Raw genomic sequence first — 17,829 nt, forward strand, 5'->3', positions numbered from 1 at the left:
AGGACACCTTTGGGGGAGGTAAGGTACACTTTTGGAATGGTTAAAAGTAGGCATAAATATGTGTAAAATGTGCATAAACCCATTACTGCCAAGTTCATTGGAAAAATTAACAGACCTGTCAAAATCAATAAAATCAAAACAGTCAAAGCAACCTATCAAAACTGTCAGAAGCACCTTACAAAAAAACTTTGGGCACAGTGCCAGAGCCCTGAGGCAGGTTTTCTGCCCAGCCCACCTCCACACCCAGCATCCTCCTCAGTTATTCCTAGGTCACTCATCCCGACTTAATCCAGCCGTTCCCCCACCCAAACTGAAAATGATGTCTGAGCAGCTTTTTTAAAAGTCAAATCATCCCACCTCTACGCACCCAACTCAGGAGTGAAAATCTGGGCTAAAGAGTCTGCAAAAGGATATAGATAGGAGAACTGAGTGGGCAAAAATTCAGCAGTAGTAGTATGATGTGGGAAAATGTGAGGTTGTCCAGTTTGGTGAGAAGAGATAGAAAATCAGAATATTGTTTAAATGGAGAGACACAGCCGAATACTACAGTACAGAGGGATCTGGATGTCCTTGTATATGAATCACAAAAAGTGCAACATATAAGATTCTGAGAGGACTTTACAAAGTCGATGTCTCCCCTCGTGCAGAACTCTAGAACTAGGGGGCACAGTTTCAAAATAAAGGATCTCCCACTTAAGATGGAGACAAGGAGAAATTTCTTCTCTTGGATGGTTCTTAATCTTTGGAATTCTCAACCCGAGAGAACAATGGAAGCTGTATTGTTGAATTAATTCAAGGTTTATTTGGCAGCGGTGGTGGTGATGGTTGGGTGAGACGTCAGCAGGAAAGTGAAGTTACGGCCATAATCAGATCAGCCATGATTTTATTGAATGGCAGAGCAGGCTCGAGGGGCCAAATGGCCTACTCTTGCTCCTATTTTTTATGTTCTTATTTTTCCTCTAGTGAAAATGATTGTTTTAAGTTCCTCCCTATCTTTTTCCTCTTGATTTTCTACTATTCTTCGGATACTTTTAGCGTCTTTTGCCGTGAAGACAAATACAAAATATTTATTCGAAGTCTCTGCCATTTCAGTGTTTCCCATTAATTCACAATCTCACTCTCTATAGGACCAATATTTACTTTAGCTGCTCTCTTCCTTTTTTATGTACTTGTAGAAGCTCTTATTGCCAGTTTTTATTTTTCTTGCTAGTTTACTATCATTCTATTTTCTCCCTCTTTTTAACAAAAAATCATGTTTTGTTAGTTTCTAAAATTTCCCTAATCTTCTGGCCTACCACAAGTCTTCGCAATATTGCGTGCCTTTTCTTTTAATCTGACATCACCCTTAACTTCCTTAGTTAGCCATGGATGATTCATCCTTCTTGTAGAGTCTTTATTTCTTATTGAGAACTGACAACAGCAGACATTAGAAAGGGGGAGGGGAAGGGGGTGAGGTGGAAGGATTGAACCTAGGGCAGAGTTATCTGGGGCACATCAGTGCACTACCCCATTCTGCCTTCCCAGTCAACTCAAAATGTAAATTTAAACTGGGATTTAAAAGTTAGACCGGGGAATCCTCCCTGTAGTATGTCTAAAACACAGGACTAATTGTACCCTTTGATCCCTAACCAACCCATCGTGAACTTTGTAAACTATTAAGGATTTCATAGCAGCGATCCATTGCTTGTAATACAGCAAGAAAAACTGCACCTATGAAAACTAGCCCTGTGAAAAATGAAAGAAACATGTCATTCTCTCCCTTTCTAATATCTTATATCGCAGTTTAACCCACATGTAATGCAGAGGTAATACCAAGTGACATCAGATGGCAGGAACACATCAATATGACATAAATGAGCTTTAAACAGAACAGCACATGAAATCATACTTAGTACAATAAAATTACTTTCATGTTAAAAAAGTACTGCTTCATTTTCTCTAGACTCTCAGCTTTAGCATGTATTGCAAATGGAGATAGGTTTCATTTGTCTACAACTTGTTCACAAACAGCTTCCTTAAAACATAGCATAATTGTTTTTACAGAATAATATTTTTAGAAAACAATTGTGTGAAACATATTTCCTCATACAATACAAAGATTTACAATCCCAGAGGGATAACATTTCCAGTAATCAATCTGTTAACCAGAGTAGCAATCTTCAAGCATCCCTACATCAGACAGAAAGCCAAGTCAGGATATGGAGCCCTTGCTAGGATGTGACTCAGCAGCCTGCTTCCTGCAAGAACAAGGGTCAGTAAATAGTCATCAACAACCTGGCTTAACTTAGCTGTCTTTCATGTATCTGTTAGTTAGAATACTGGTCCAATCAACATATATTTTTGTCAAAAAAACAACGGGTGGGTTTCCCACTGATGTAGTCTTCAAAGCTTTTTATTAAATAAATCCTTAGTTTACATCTTAAATGCTATTACTAGAATGAAGTTACTTGTTGCTTCTTACGAACAATTCTGCTAGACAAAATCATCTGTAGGAAGCAGCATCCATCGGAACTCCAGATCCAATGTGGACCCAATTCAGTATACTTGAGCTCTCTTGCAATTTTTTACTGGAAAAAGTCAGTGCAGAAGAATTCCCTCTTTCCATAGGTAAAAGCAAAATACTGCAGATGCTGGAAATCTGAAACAAAAACAGAAAATGCTGGAAAAACTCAGCAGGTCTAACAGCATCTGTGGAGAGAAAAAAAAGAGTTAACGTTTCGAGTCCTTAAGATTTAAGAGAAGTAAAAATGTAACTAAATTTATACTGTTTAAGTGGGGTGGAGCAGGTGAAGCTGGATAGAAGGCCACTGAAAGGTGGAGGCAAAGGAGAGATTGCCAGAGATGTCATGGAGAAAAGGACAAAGGGTTGTTAATGATAGTGATACTGCCTAAAGGAGGTGCCGATGGTGGCATTAAGATCAGAAAGAAGAATGTGATAATGGCAGGACAAGGGTAAGCACCCTGGAAAGAACAACATGAACAAGTGACAGATGGTCCTAGTGGGGGTGGGTTGAGGGGAGGGGATGGTGGTGGGAAAAGAGATTGAAAATAGGATAAAAGGTGGGGATGAAACAATGAATAAAAATGAAAGTAAATAAAAATAAGTGGATAAAAAAATAAAAATTAGCAAATGAGAATGAATATTGAAAAAAGGGGATAAAAAGGGGGTGAGGATGGAGGAGAGAGTTCATGTTCTGATGTTGTTGAACTCGATGTTGAGTCCAGAAAGCTGTAAAGTGTCTAATTGGAAGATGAAGTGCTGTTCCTCCAGTTTGCGTTGGGCTTCACTGGAACATTGCAGCAGGCCAAGGACAGACATGTGGGCATCAGAGCAGGATGGGGTGTTGAAATGGATGTCACTTGTTCATAAAAACAAAAAACTACTGCGGATGCTGGAAATCCAAAACAAAAACAGAATTACCTGGAAAAACTCAGCAGGTCTGGCAGCATCGGCGGAGAAGAAAAGAGTTGACGTTTCGAGTCCTCATGACCCTTCAACATTCTGTTCATTTTGACGTTTCGAGTCCTCATGACCCTTCAACATGAAGGGTCATGAGGACTCGAAACGTCAACTCTTTTCTTCTCCGCCGATGCTGCCAGACCTGCTGAGTTTTTCCAGGTAATTCTGTTTTTGTTTTGTCACTTGTTCATGCTGTTCTTTCTAGAGTGCTTACCCTTGTCCTGCCATTATCACATTCTGCTTTCTGATTTTAATGCCACCATCAGCATCTCCTTTAGGCCGTATCACCCTTTGTCCTTTTGCCCATGACATCTCTGGCAATATCTCCTTTGCCTCCACCTATCACTGGCCCTCTATCCAGCTTCACCTGCACCGTCCCCCTGAAACAGCATAAATTTCATTACATTTTTACTTCTCCTTAGCTCTGAAGAGTCATAAGGACTCGAAACGTTAACTGTTTTTTTCTCTCCACAGGTGCTGTGAGACCTAAGTTTTTCCAGCATTTTCTGTTTTTGTTCCCTCTTGCCATAACTTTTTGTACATGCACAGCTGCTCCGTGAACTTCATTTTTTGGGGTTGCAGGCAAGAGAATACAGATACAATCATATTGATCAATGAGTTTTAGGATTTTGGAATGGAATAATTTAAGGCTTATGGTTTTAGTGTTCATGTCTAGCAGGTATATCAAAATTCATCTGTTAGTATGTTTTTCCTTAATGCTCTTCTAAAGTAAAAACTACTTTGAGAGATTTTGATGTGATAAAACCCTACATAAGTAAAAGTTTAATTACATTACACCAATGAGTGTTAAATGGACAGGGCTATCAGGTAAATCTTGCAAGATATTTTACCTTGTTTTTATGCACAATATATGATCAGATATATCACTGCATTGTCATTTACCCTGCTACTATTTTTTCTCAGTCTTAATTCTAAAATTTCTGCATTCAAAAAACTTCTACAGTACATTGGAAATAAGTCTACTGCAGCACAATGTAACTGTAACAATGAACATAGTGGTTCAGACTCTGCTTGGTTGTTCCAGGAACCCCCCCTTCCCTTTCCAATGATGACAATAACACCAATTTACAGGCAGTCAAGCAGCCCAAGTGTGATAAATTGCATTTTAATTGGTAAATAAAATAACTGTCATTGGGCAAGTGATCTCAAAATTCATTCACATGGTGAATTGTGTCTGTTTTGTGTTTGCTGGTGGAAAAATACAAAAGCAGGGTGTGAAAACATTTTTGATCATTGTGAGTTACTGATTTTTAAAAAACATACACAAGCACTAAATTCTGTGTATGTACGCATAGCATTTTCTACTAAATTAAGTGCATGCGACTAGAATGGTGTTGCCATAGCCACAAATGCCTGCTATTTCTATTGGACTATCAGATTTGCTGTGCATCTATCCCCACCAAGTGACCAATAGAAGAAATGCATAAAGAGTTCCCACACAATATTGGGAAAGGGTGCAAAATGCCAGGAATGAAGATATAAGGTGTTGAATTGTCTGTATGTTGGATGCACGCGTCATTTAGTGATTTATGAGATTTGTGTCCATCGATACAGATCAATTTTCAGTGCCTTATCCAGCTGACCCAAGAAATTGTGAAGGATAACAAAGGACCTAAAAATGGTGAAACATGTTTTTAATTTCTGGTCTGTTGAATGAGATTAGAGTTTTTGACTGGCCAACATTCACTTTCTTGCACAGCACTAGATTATAATTAAAAAGAATCATCTAAAAGAAAGTACATACACAATGGGAATAATGTTATGGTTTGTTAGTACAAATGAATATCAATTATTCAGATTTTCTTCTAGATGAACAGGTAAAGTGGCATGCAGATAGAGTGTTGAAATTCTGCAAACAGAACACCCAAGTGTAAATTAATGAGAGATTACAGAAACAAATGGCAGGAACATTAAGAAGTGAAACTGTAATGCCATTGTACTGCAGGATTTAGAAGTATGATCATTTAGCTGGTTTATACAAGCAAACCCTGAACAACGGATGAAACTGCTCTTCCTCCCCATTCCCAAGCAATAACATAGCAAAAAGTTGCAATTGACTCAATCGTCAAATATCTACAAAGGACAATGTTTAATTGCAATTCCTTGCTTGATTTCTTTAAATTTTAAATGTGCAATTTTCCATAAACCTGAAGAGAAAACCTTTTACTAGCAAGCATTTTATAACATTTCCCATGGAACCAAACTGAAACTCTACAAAACATATTCTTTTGAGATGATAGACCTAGGAGGCGAGGCAGTGTACATTATTGGAATTTCAGAAAGGCATTTGACACTGTCCCACATAATAGGTTATGACATAAGGTCCAAACCCATGTGTTGATAGAAATTCTTTAAAATGGATTGACAAATAGTTGTTTGGTAGATAACAATAAGTAGTAGTGCATGGACAAGTTTGAAGTGGATAGCCACTTAATCAGGAGACTGCAACAAGGACCTGTGTTGGTGCCGTTGATGTTTTTTCTTCTTCAGGTATCATGTTTTACAATGTTGGTGCTCATGGCTCTCCAACTTTCACGATTCTTCATAGCAACCAACATCTTGCTGTTCTCAAATCTTATACTTGTTCTGTTTCTTAAACTGGTGGTGTGTTTCCTCCTTTGCCTTTCCCTTGCTCTGCCTCCCTCAATTTTACCAGTCAAGACCAGATGTTCTAGTTTCTCTCTCCTGAGTATGTGCCCAGAATTTTTATAAATGATTTGGAGGAAGGAATTGCATCCAAAATGCTCATATTTCTAAGCAATACCAATTTGGAGGCCAATGAAGAATGTCAATTTGTGTAAATTCAAAAAGGATTTGACAAGTGAGCAGAGAAAGGCAGATGCAATTGAATAAAGGGAAATATATGTCGTAAGACTTGTCAGAGGGAATATTGATGTGGATAATGTGTTAAATGGAAATGTAGTTCAGTAGTTGAGCAAAAGAGAGATCTTGAGTTTTAGTGGACAGGTCACTAAAACCATCAGCACAGTCTTCTCAGGTTGCTATAGAATGTTGTGATACGTAGGAAGGGACAAAATACACAAATCCACAGATGTTATTTTAAAATTGTATTTGGCCTTGGTGAGACCACACCTGCAGCACTATTTGAAGTCTTAGTTTTAGGAGAACAATTTCTCCTTAAACTGGTCTCACTTCCTCCAAATAAAAGGTGTGGCTATGGGTACCTGCATAGGCCCCAGTTATGCCTGTCTCTTTATGAGGTATGTGGAACATTCCTTGTTCCAGTCCTACTCAGGCCCCTCCCACAACTCTTTTTATCGGTACATCGATGACTATTTTGGTGCCACTTCATGCTCTCATCTGGACCTGGAAAAATATATCAATTTTGCTTCCAATTTCCACCCTTCCATCACCTTCACATGGTCCATCTCCGACACTTCCCTTCCCTTCCTTGGCCTCGCTGCCTCAATTTCTGGTGATAGACTGTCCGCCAATATTCATTACAAGCCCACTGATTCCCATAGCAACCTCAACTACAGCTCCTCACACCCTGCTTCTTGTGTGGACTCCATCCCATTCTTTCAGTTCTTTCGCCTCCATTGCATCTGTTCTGATGATGCTACTTTCCAAAACGGTGCTTCTGACATGTCTCCCTTCCCGCGCCTCTGCCCTTACACCTTCCTCTCCCTGCCAGAACCATGATAGGGTCCCCCTTGTCCTCACTTTTCACTCCAACAGCCTCCGCATTCAAAGGATCATCCTCCGCCATTTCCGCCAACTCCAGCAAGATGCCACCGCCAAACACATCTTCCCTTCACCCCCACAATCAGCATTCCGTAGGGACCGTTCCCTCTGGGACACCCTGGTCCACTCCTCCATCAACCCCAACACCTCATGCCCCTCCCATGGCACCTTCCCATGTAATCGCAGAAGGTGCAACACTTGCTCCTTTACCTCCTCACCGTCCAAGGGCACAAACACTCCTTTCAGATGAAGCAGCGCTTCACTTGAACCTCCTTCAATTTGGTCTACTGCATTCGCTGCTCCCAATGCGGTCTCCTCTACATTGGAGAGACCAAACGCAGACTGGATGACCGCTTTGCGGAACACCTTCGGTCTGTCCGCAAACATGGCACAGACCTTCCTGTCACTTGCCATTTCAATACACCATCCTGCTCTCATGCCCACATGTCGATCTTTGACCTGCTGCAATGTTCCAGTGAAGCCCAACTTCATCTTCCGATTAGGCACTTTACAGCCATCTGGACTTAACATTGAGTTCAACAACTTCCGACCATGAACTCTCTCCACCATCCTCACCCCTTTTTTTAATCCCCTTTTTTCAATATTCATTTTTATTTTTAAATTTTTATTTTTTATCCACTTATCTTTATTTTTATTTATTTTCATTTTTATTCATTGTTTCATCCCCACCTTTTATCCTATTTTCGATCTTTTTCCCACCACCGTCCCCTCCCCCCACCTCACCCCCACTAGGGCCAACTGTCACTTGTTCATGTTGTTCTTTCCAGGGTGCTTACCCTTGTCCTGTTATTTAAGCTGGAGATGTCTGAAGTTAGCTGGAGCTGTTTGAGCTGCCTTGGGCAGCAGCTAGCAGTTTTATTCTGAAGTGAATTCTATAGCAAAGTGGAAGAGGGTAAAGGTCATGTGTATATCTTTGTGTAAGCTACAGCAGTTTGCCTTGTGAGATATTACTGGATTCCATATTTAAATAAGTGGATGTTGCCTGGAAGGTGTTTACTTGTAGGTTTGACCAAGTAGTGTGTTTTGGGGGAATGTTTTGAGAGACTAACCTTAATTGTGTAACTGTAATCTTGTGTGCTTAGTTTTTCTTTTTTGTGAATAAAACTTTTACTTTTAATTTTTAAAAACCCAAAAGTGTTACTGGATCTCTTACTGCTGAGATTGGTACGTCATCTTCTCGTTATTAGAATACAAAAAAAAAGGTTGTGGCCTATAAGCCAAGTTTCCCTCTGGGACTTGGTTTGCGCAGCAATTAACACCAGCTGTGGTCATAACAATGTTTACAGATATTTGGAGAGTGCAACTCCAGTTCCAATGGTTTTTGATTGAAACCAGTGATTTTAAATAACTGAACCTCAGCTTTTATTACATAGGATTCCACAATTTTCCAGGATTTTTACCAGTTTTGGGCCACTGTATTCCACAACAATACATCTATTTCTCTCAAAATAAGAAAAAAACAATGGTTTTAATTATAGATCATGGATTTAAATTTACATTTTCCCATATGACAGGTTTGTGAACTTAATCAATCAGGAGAAGGCTGGTCTTTCCTCACCTCAAAAGAGAAGGAAAACTGGAGGTTGAGATTTTCCCACAATTGTTAACTATCAGTTTCACACAAGGTACAAATGCAACTCATTTGATGAGACCAATAGTAGAGTGAGGAAGATATAAATGACTTAAAACAATACTTTAAGAAAAACCTAATGGTTATTATCTTTTCAGTGTTTCAGTGAAAATTAATAGCCATAAATATCAACATAAAAAATACTATTCAAATTACACAATATATTAAAATTGTGCATACTCACCTCTGTTGCTGTAATCTACGATCATCATCACTTCCAACTTCCTGTAAGAGAAAAAGAAAGTCACCAATTCTTGCTTTAAATCCCTTGATACAACGGAATGGTCATCACTGGGGCTTACGCAAGTTCGTGGCTACTTGGAGAGATCCAAAACAAGAATCTGTTTGTTTGAAAAAAAAGCCTTCTGCTGCAACTAGTTTATGGAAAGCTCTTGTCCCTTCAATAAACACATCACGGAATTCAAGTGTACCAAAGCACTATCTATTTTCCAAATGCACAGACCTCCTGCTGCTAAAGATCTGCACTTTACAACACTGATGTTTTTTCTATTTCCTCTAGTCTCCGAATGAGCTAAAAACATTAGCATGAAATTATAGATAGTTTTGTGCTACAAAATTAGAAACTTGGTCTGAAACAGCACAAAAGCATTTCACATTAGTCCCTTATGGACAACAGATTGAGGCAACTTGCAACTCATCAATCTGGATTTTTACTGCATGTTCCAGACTTGTTTGTATCACACATAGGAATTTCATTTTAAAGCTTTTGTCAAATTAATTTTGGTCTGATTATATTTTTGAAAGCTGCAAAATTAAAATCCCCATGAATAGAAGAGTTTAGAATGAATGAAAAAGACAGCATTCTTTACTGTTCTGAACCCAGCAATTTACATTATCTCACATGGATTAATTATAGAAATTTGATGGATGTTTTTTGACTTAAGCTTACAAAAGGCCAGCTTTTAAATAGTCAATGATCAATGATACTGGAGGAAATATTATTGTTCAGAATTCAACATTAAGCTTTATCTATCTGACAGTGTAGGGACATTTCTATATTTTGGGGTGAAAGCGGTTTATGCCAGCAGTGCAAAACAGGCATGAGGTGAATCGGATTTTTCACTGCGTCACAATACCTTTCCACTAAAGTTCTTAGAACGATAACTCAAATTCCTCTTGGAGACTCCTTTCCTAGTCTCACTGTGGTTTGAAATTAAAAATGGTGGCAACATTTTCCAAGTCAATAGAAAATAGTTTTATGTGGTGAAAAAAAATCTGCTGCTGATTTGCCACAAGTCTGTTTGCTCTGCTGATGTAGACCAGTTTCGCCCTCTTTATGTTTTATATGGATAGGGAAAATCAAATATAAAATGGCCTCAGACAATTAGATTTCTAAAGTTCTCTCAAAATTACTATTGGCACCATGTTGCTGATTACACACTGAATATAAAACTGGCAGGAACAATCACAGAAAATGCTGGAAAAACTCAGCAGGTCTGACAGCATCTGTGGAGAGAGAAACAGAGTTGACGTTTCAAGTCTGTATGACTCTTCTTCAGAGCAGGGCTCCCAGTCCTGCCAGCATAAAACTGACAGGACTGGGAGCCCTGCTAAACACTTGCTGGGACTGGCATGGGTTTCATGTGATGTTAAAGCAGTTTCACAGAAAGTCCAATATAAATGTGGCTAAATGTGTCTAAAATAACCCATTTTATCTGAAGCAGTGACGACCAAGACACACAACTGAATGAAAGGATGAATAATACCTAAAATGGTGAAAGTAAGTGAAGATGGATGCACATTACTAACAGTGGGATTTGAGATCAACTTTACCTTGGTAATGCAACTAAGAAAGGAGGATTCTAATTTGTGAAACTGAGAACAGTCAGGCTGTGCAAGTGCCAAAACTTTCATGCAATTTGCCAGTGTTGACGGGATTGGGGTTGGCATATTGGACTGTGGCATGCATAGAATTGTACTAAATTGTGCCTTTAGCTTTACCTACTTCATGTATTCAGAGAATTATTAGGATAACCTAAAAAAGATACCCAAAAATGATTTGCAGCAATCTACATCTGTATATTTTAGTATTATACTACAGAACAAAGCAGTACAATAAGACATGTTTTGCCTTAGGGACCTAATAGCCAATGTCAGTATAGGATACCAGTGCATAACATGCTCCAGGTTCAACAGGCAAGAGAATGAAAAAAATATTGCAAGAATGGGGAAATCACAAAGACATTTATCTATTTATTGCAGAAAATTAATCTACCCTAGTTGGCCATTGTTCCAAACATTAATCATGAGCATCAAGAGCTTTAATTTTAGGGTAGACCAACTCTTAACTCCATAACGAACCAGGATGTTGTGAATTTCTGAGTGGAGTGAGACATGGGCTTCAAAATGCCTGTTGCCACAATCCTTTACCAAAACTCCTTTGAGCAGGTGATCCAACCAGTATCTTGGATAAAGAGCACTTCTGTATTTTGTTTATACTCCAGGGATAGAGCTTGGCTTGAACAAAACGACTATTGGTTGTTAAGTATTTATGTAGCAGATGTTTGCTGATCGGCAAGAATGGTGAACATTTCAAGGACAAGCAGGCATTAAGTCTATTTGATCAGCCTATTGATAATTTGAATTCATAACACAATATTCAAATTTCAGAACAGCACATAAAGACATTTTTAATTGTTTGGCAAGAACCCGCCATTTTATTTATGCAGCTGGAGCTATTTAAGCAGACCAAAATTTCAGCAATGGAAATTCTCTTACATCTTGTGTACACATGTTTATATGATAAAAGTTGCAACATAAGAATTTGAATATTGGCATGAGTTTCAAAAACAAAGCTTCAATGAGACAGTTATCTGGACTCACAAGAGTCCATAACTTGTTCCAATCTTTTATTTTATCCGTTATCTGGAAGGATGTATAAATGTTTCAATTATAAGTTTCTGTTAGCATTGAAGGTCACTAAGCACAAGCCTTTAAGGACGACAGGGGTTTGTCACGTCAAACAGGAAGCACTACATCACAGTTCATGGCAAAGGACTGGTACTTGTGATGGATTGGAATAGAAGAAAACATTTCCTTATGTAATACTGGAAATGAAATGCAGTGCATACACTAACAAAGAGCAAGAGCAACACTGCATTGCTGCAGTACTGCTAATTAGGATGAACATCACTAATTCTTAATGTGCTGAAGGATCCTGAAGATCAGCCCAGGGTGATAATACATATGTAATTTTTTTACCCCTTGCTGATCTTTGCAAAGCAGAGAGAAAGAGCGAGCGAGCAAGAAAGGGAGAGGGGGACTATGGTGGCAATAGCAAGGATGATGCGCAGAAAAAAAGAAAGCAGACATAGCTTAAACCCAAAACCTTGTGTGCCGATAGAGAATGTGAAGGAAGCAAGAGTGAAGATAATGGAAAATGTAGGAAACTAAAAAACGAGATGGATTAATTTCCTAAAGATATGCACCAAGACACACAAGTAAAATGAAATACAACAGCTAAGTGGTTTAGGTGAGGGATGCAAGGACAATACAAAGGCTGTTAGCAATTGTTCCTGTTAATGAGATCAGTAGAAAGTAGAAAGCTTGGAATCACTGAAAATTGACCAGAAAACAAGTGCAAATTTTGCATTCCTAGCAATAATGGTTTCAGGGAATCATAAACAGACTATTTCTATAATTCACAGTGTGGCAAAAAAAAAAGGACAAAGTCAATTGGAAAGCTATATCAATCAGCAAAATAGTTGGAGATACAAGGCTTGTTGGAGAAAGTAGAATGGGTAGAAAGACAAATAAGAAAATGTAAAGGCTTAGGCTGAATAGAACTGATAAGGACGTTACCATGGTGAGGTGAAGGAAGGTGTTAAGAAAGGCACCTTAGGTAGTGAAAAAGCTTCACTGCATCACACAGAATGATTTGAGTGCTTCAAATATGGAAATTGACAATGATGATTTATTTGAATAGGTAGTTGGCAGGAAAGAGTGCAAACATTGCAGAGCTTTGGTCTGTTTGCCAAGGAAGATGTTTGCTGAACAGGAAATTGGGACACCCAGGTGAAGGCATTCAGGGAACTGCTGCCCCAAGGAGAGGACATAGGTGTGCTGGCCAAATCTTCATGTGCAGGCAGCTGATAAAAAAGGACTGAAATGTATAATGTGTATTTTGCAGACTTCAAGTAAGTTTATGATTTAGTGGGGAGAGATGGTACCCGAGTTGCTGGAACTGTATGGAACAGCTGGAAAAATAAATATATTGATAAAACATATATACAGAAGAACAAAAATTTGCCTAAGAGTTGAAGGAAGTGTGTCAGAATGGTTCAATGCACAGATGGGCCTCTGCTTTATCAAGGTCACATCTCATCTCATCAATAGCCTTGTAGAAAGTAGATGAAAGGTAAATACATAGAAAAAGGTAGCAACACAAAACTGTATGGGTAGGCTGCATGTTGCTATAATCAATAGAAGCTTGGTTATCACAATTAAGGAGCTGGATGAAGAAGGAAAGAAGTAGGATTTGTTTCTTAAAAGAAAAAAAATACTATGCTGGGTAATAAAATATCAGCTTACATGGCTTCTTTGAGATGTATTCTGTGAAATCTGCACTGCTGAATAATTCCCGCACAACATTTCTTTTCCTAATCTTATTTTATAATATTTTACAGTATACATATATATAATATACATATATGTCTAGACTTTGCAAAGCTATAGGGAAAGAGCTGGGGAGTGGGACTAACTGGTAGCTCCTTCAGAATGACAGCACAGCCACAGTGGGGTAAATGGCTTCCCTTCGTGTGGTATGATTCTATATTTTAAAATATAACAAAATTTAGATCTCATTATAGCCACTTAAAAATTATCATGGACAGAATGGTGGGTGCCAAATGTCACTTGCCCTTTCAGCCACAGGATGGGGTGTGGTGCAATGAAACCTAACAACACAGAAAAGGAGAAGAAAATAAAACAAATCTTAATTGAGAGATGGAATAAAATCTAAATTGTAATGAATACATTAGGAAATGTTTTTTAAAAACTGATAAAACACCAATTCCTCCAGAATATAGAATATATTTACAACTTCTTTGTGAAATTGTCTACAACTTACATTTGTGCTACACCACATGCGGGAATAAGTTTCAGCTGCTAAACAATGAGGGGAAAAAAAGACATCAAGTAGGGTTAAGGAAAATTAAAAGGAAAGAGGAAATGAAAACAGGTTTAATTTGATAGGTTTTTATTTTGAAGTGATGAAGTGGCTTAAGGAGAGATCGAGACAGGGATCGTGACTGAAGGTTTGTCATTGATGGGGCTGATGTGATGCAATGTTCATGGGTGTAAAATACATTTATGAAATCTCACATTGATCTCCTAAGCCTAGTAAACCTGCTGGTCAAATAAAGAGTGAGCAGCAGATGTGATTTTCCTGCATGTCAAAACAATATTGCTAAACTCAAATACAATAGCATGAAACTGAATAATTTTGTTGATTACAAAACACAAGTGTTTAATTATGCTAGGTCCATACACCAATCAGCCCAGCCTTCAATTGGGTCCACTAGTTCCCCTTGGGCTAGAGAATCCTCCCTAAGCTTGCTGGGCTCACTTTCAAATCCTTCCATGGCTTTGCTCCTCACTTTCTTGGCAATCGCCTTTAAACATATGTCCTTACACAAAACTTCCAGCTCCCTAATGCCACCTTACTTCTCATTTCCTATTCTCTCCATTCAAATGTTGTTGGCCATTCCTTCAGCTATTGTCGGGATATGGGGAAAGAGCTGGGGTGTGGGACTAACTGATTTGCTATTTGAAAGGGCTAATGCAGACTCAATGTACAAAAAATGGCCCCCTTCTGTGCTGTGCTAATATATTGTTATATTACCAACCTCTTAAACAATCTAACTCAATTTATCTGCCTTTTGCCACCTTCCAGGACTTCAAAAGTCTCCTTAAGAGCTTCTCTCTCATTACATATTCTTGCCCTTTTCTAACTATTCTCTCATTTTTCTCTCTCTTGTATAGTGTCCCCTTCTTATCGGCCCTCTAAAGTGTTCTGAGACATAACTTTGTATGGTTGTGGTGCTATGCAAATATGAAGTATTGTTATAGTTATAACTCTCTTGCTATCCTGCACAGGTATCGAGCTGATGTTTGATACTTGTAAATCTCCAAGTCATTTGTCGCAATCTTTACAGAAGAGACAGTGGCCTGTTACCTGCTATAAAAAATTGCAGCATTAGATAGTAAAATTAAAAGACATTCAATTTTGAACCTCCCCTAGGGCTCCATTTTCAGTAGTCGCTGCCCAATCATTACAAGTGGAAGAAATAAGCTGCTGCCTCTGATAATTAAAGTATGCCTCTGTGACTGCCATTGACTAAAAGGCTCAGTGGAGACCTTTCATATGAGTTTGTTTAATCTCTTGTCTAAGAATAGCTTGGAAGCACAGAGCAATAAAAGTATCAAGAGGCTCTTCAAACTCATATAGTGAACTCGTGATCATTTATATACTGAAAATAATTTGTTTTTATTTGTGAATAAAATAATTTCCTGAGGCTCAAAGCCATCTAAAGCTCACTACATTTTCCCTTAATATATCTATGTTTATCCACCTGGATCCTAAATTTTTCAGTCATAATATGGTGTGATTCATGCACTATATCAAAATGTGGCTAACTGCAAGAACAAAAGCTTGCATTTGTATAGCACCACTAACTTAGAAAGCATTTCAAGGTGCTTCACAGAGGCATAGTCAGAGAAAAATGGATATCAAGGAGGGTGTCCTAAAGTTTATCAAGAAGTGGGATTTAAGGAGGGCCTTCAAAAGGAGAAGGTGGACAGGTTTATGGAAAGAAATCCAGGATATGGACCCTGCACAGCACACAGTTATGGATCAAAAGGAAGAGGGATGCACGAAAGGCTACAGTCAGAGGAATGGAGAGTTAGTGAGGGGATTGTGGGAGGTTACAGGGATTGGGAAAGGCAAGGCCATGAAGCAATTTAAACATCTATGAATATATTACACTTGAGATATTGGGAAATTGGGAGCCATAATAGTTCAGTAATGCCAGGGGTGATTGTTGAGCAGAACGTGGTGCAGGATAGGATACAGGCAATGAGTTTTTGACTAACTGAAGTTTACAGAAATGGAAACTGAGGAGCTGGCCATGTAAGTATTGGAATAGCAAAGTCTGTAGGTGACAAAGGCATCTATCAGTAGAACATGGGTTGATGCGGACAATGTTACTGAATTACTGAAAGTAGGTAATCTTTGTGATAGAGAGGGTACTTGGTTGGAACCTCCACTTGGGGTCAAATAGGATGCCAAGACTACAAACAGTCTGGTTTGGCTTGAGACAGTAACTAAGTACATGGGTGGAATCAATGGCAAGTGTACAGTTTGTGGTGAGGGCCAAAACGATGGCTTCAGTCTTACCAATGGTCAACTGGAAGAAGCTACAGCTTATCCAAGATTAGGTATCAGACCAATAGTATGAAAACACAAGCATTAGATGGTTTGAGAGAAGTGGAGGAGATGTAGAGCTGGATGTTGTGGATGGTGTCGTTAAAAGGGCAGCATTTAGATGAGGAAGAAGGGGATAAAGACAGATCCTTGGGGGACACTGGCAGTAACAGTATGGGGGCTGGAAGAAAAGCCATTTCAAGAGTTGCTATGGCTATGATAACCAAAGTAGTACAATCCCACTGAGCTAGGCAACGGAGGAAAGGCATTGGAGGAGGATTCTGTCAAAGTCAATCACCAATTCTGTCGTTACTTGACATTCACTTTCCATTGAATAGTGATCAGGATCAAGGACACTAGCTGATTTTTTTCCCTCCTAGAACAATGATGAGGTTGATTGTAACCTCCCATCTATAGCCCAGATTAATTAACCGAGAACAGGCTATTACGATCCGGTTAGGGCTCAGTAACTTTCTGTTTAAAGTAGACAAAGTTTAAAATCCCAGTTATCCACGAAGAGGACAAAGCCATTTTAGCTTTGTAGTCACCTTTTTAAATGAGATAAAATATCTCTCAACTCCATCTTCAGTGAATTTAGGCACAAGGCAAAGATTCTTAGTTATATTAAACATCGGAGTGGGACTCCACTCATCATCCGAACTACTCAGCTCTTATGCCCCATAACCTAAGTTTATCTTTAGCTAGTTCAAACTGTGATTTTGCTGCCTCTTTGAAACTCTCACTGTCTCATTCCTTATCGCTTTCCTCCCTTGCTAAGTTCTCTGCCTGGAGTTCACGTTCAAGCTTTCGAATTTCTCTTTTTCAAGTTCAAGCATTTGCTTTTCTCTATCTCTATTTACCTCAAGCTACTGAATTCTAGCTAACTCAAGCTGTGTTATACCCATGTGAGGTTTTTCTTCTTCTAATTCCAAATGCTACGCTATTACCGCAACCATGTCTGCTTCTATGTCTGCTTTCTTAGCTCCTGCCTTTAACCCTAACTTCAACTTTCCTGCTAATGCGATTAACCTAACCTTGGTTAACTTTTGCAAATCATTCAGGAATAAATCTTCCCTCTCCAGAAAAGTCGTAGCAACTAACAAAGCCATTTTGTTTTTCAATAAGTATAGTAAGATTCACTGAAAATATTATCAACCTCAGCAAGTCCCAGCACCTATATTTCTCTGTGCATTCAAAACCCCGCAAGGGCCCCTGATTTATATTACGATTTGGTTAGGGACCGGTAACATTTTGTTTAAAGTATACGAAGTTTGAAAGCCAAATAACCCACTCAGGGAATAAAGCCACAAAGTTCCACAATTTTAAACGAAAATAAACTTTACTATGCAAACCACAACAATCTACAATATCTATCTTATACTTTAACATTGAGAATTAACATGGCGTAAATATGAATTAACAGGCAAACCGTGGTCAAACACACCGCATCGCACATTAACTGGTAGATGCCACCAAGATTCCTCAGCGATCCAATCAGACGTCAGTCACCACTGCAAGTCACAAATTCTCATTAACTCTGTATCCCTC

General features: G+C 38.8%; 1 protein-coding gene across 1 annotated transcript in view; it reads right to left on the minus strand.

Annotated features, from left to right (window-relative positions):
- Positions 1 to 17,829, minus strand: part of LOC144687862 (protein phosphatase Slingshot homolog 1-like) — a 123,106-nt gene that overhangs the window by 91,378 nt on the left and 13,899 nt on the right. Inside the window, exon 2 of the mRNA XM_078554412.1 lies at positions 9,022 to 9,062. Within this exon, the coding sequence (XP_078410538.1) occupies positions 9,022 to 9,062 (41 nt within the window). The remainder of the gene's footprint in view (positions 1 to 9,021; positions 9,063 to 17,829) is intronic.

This window comes from Cetorhinus maximus, chromosome 12 (genome assembly GCF_964194155.1).
Source record: "Cetorhinus maximus chromosome 12, sCetMax3.hap1.1, whole genome shotgun sequence".
NCBI lineage: Eukaryota > Metazoa > Chordata > Chondrichthyes > Lamniformes > Cetorhinidae > Cetorhinus > Cetorhinus maximus.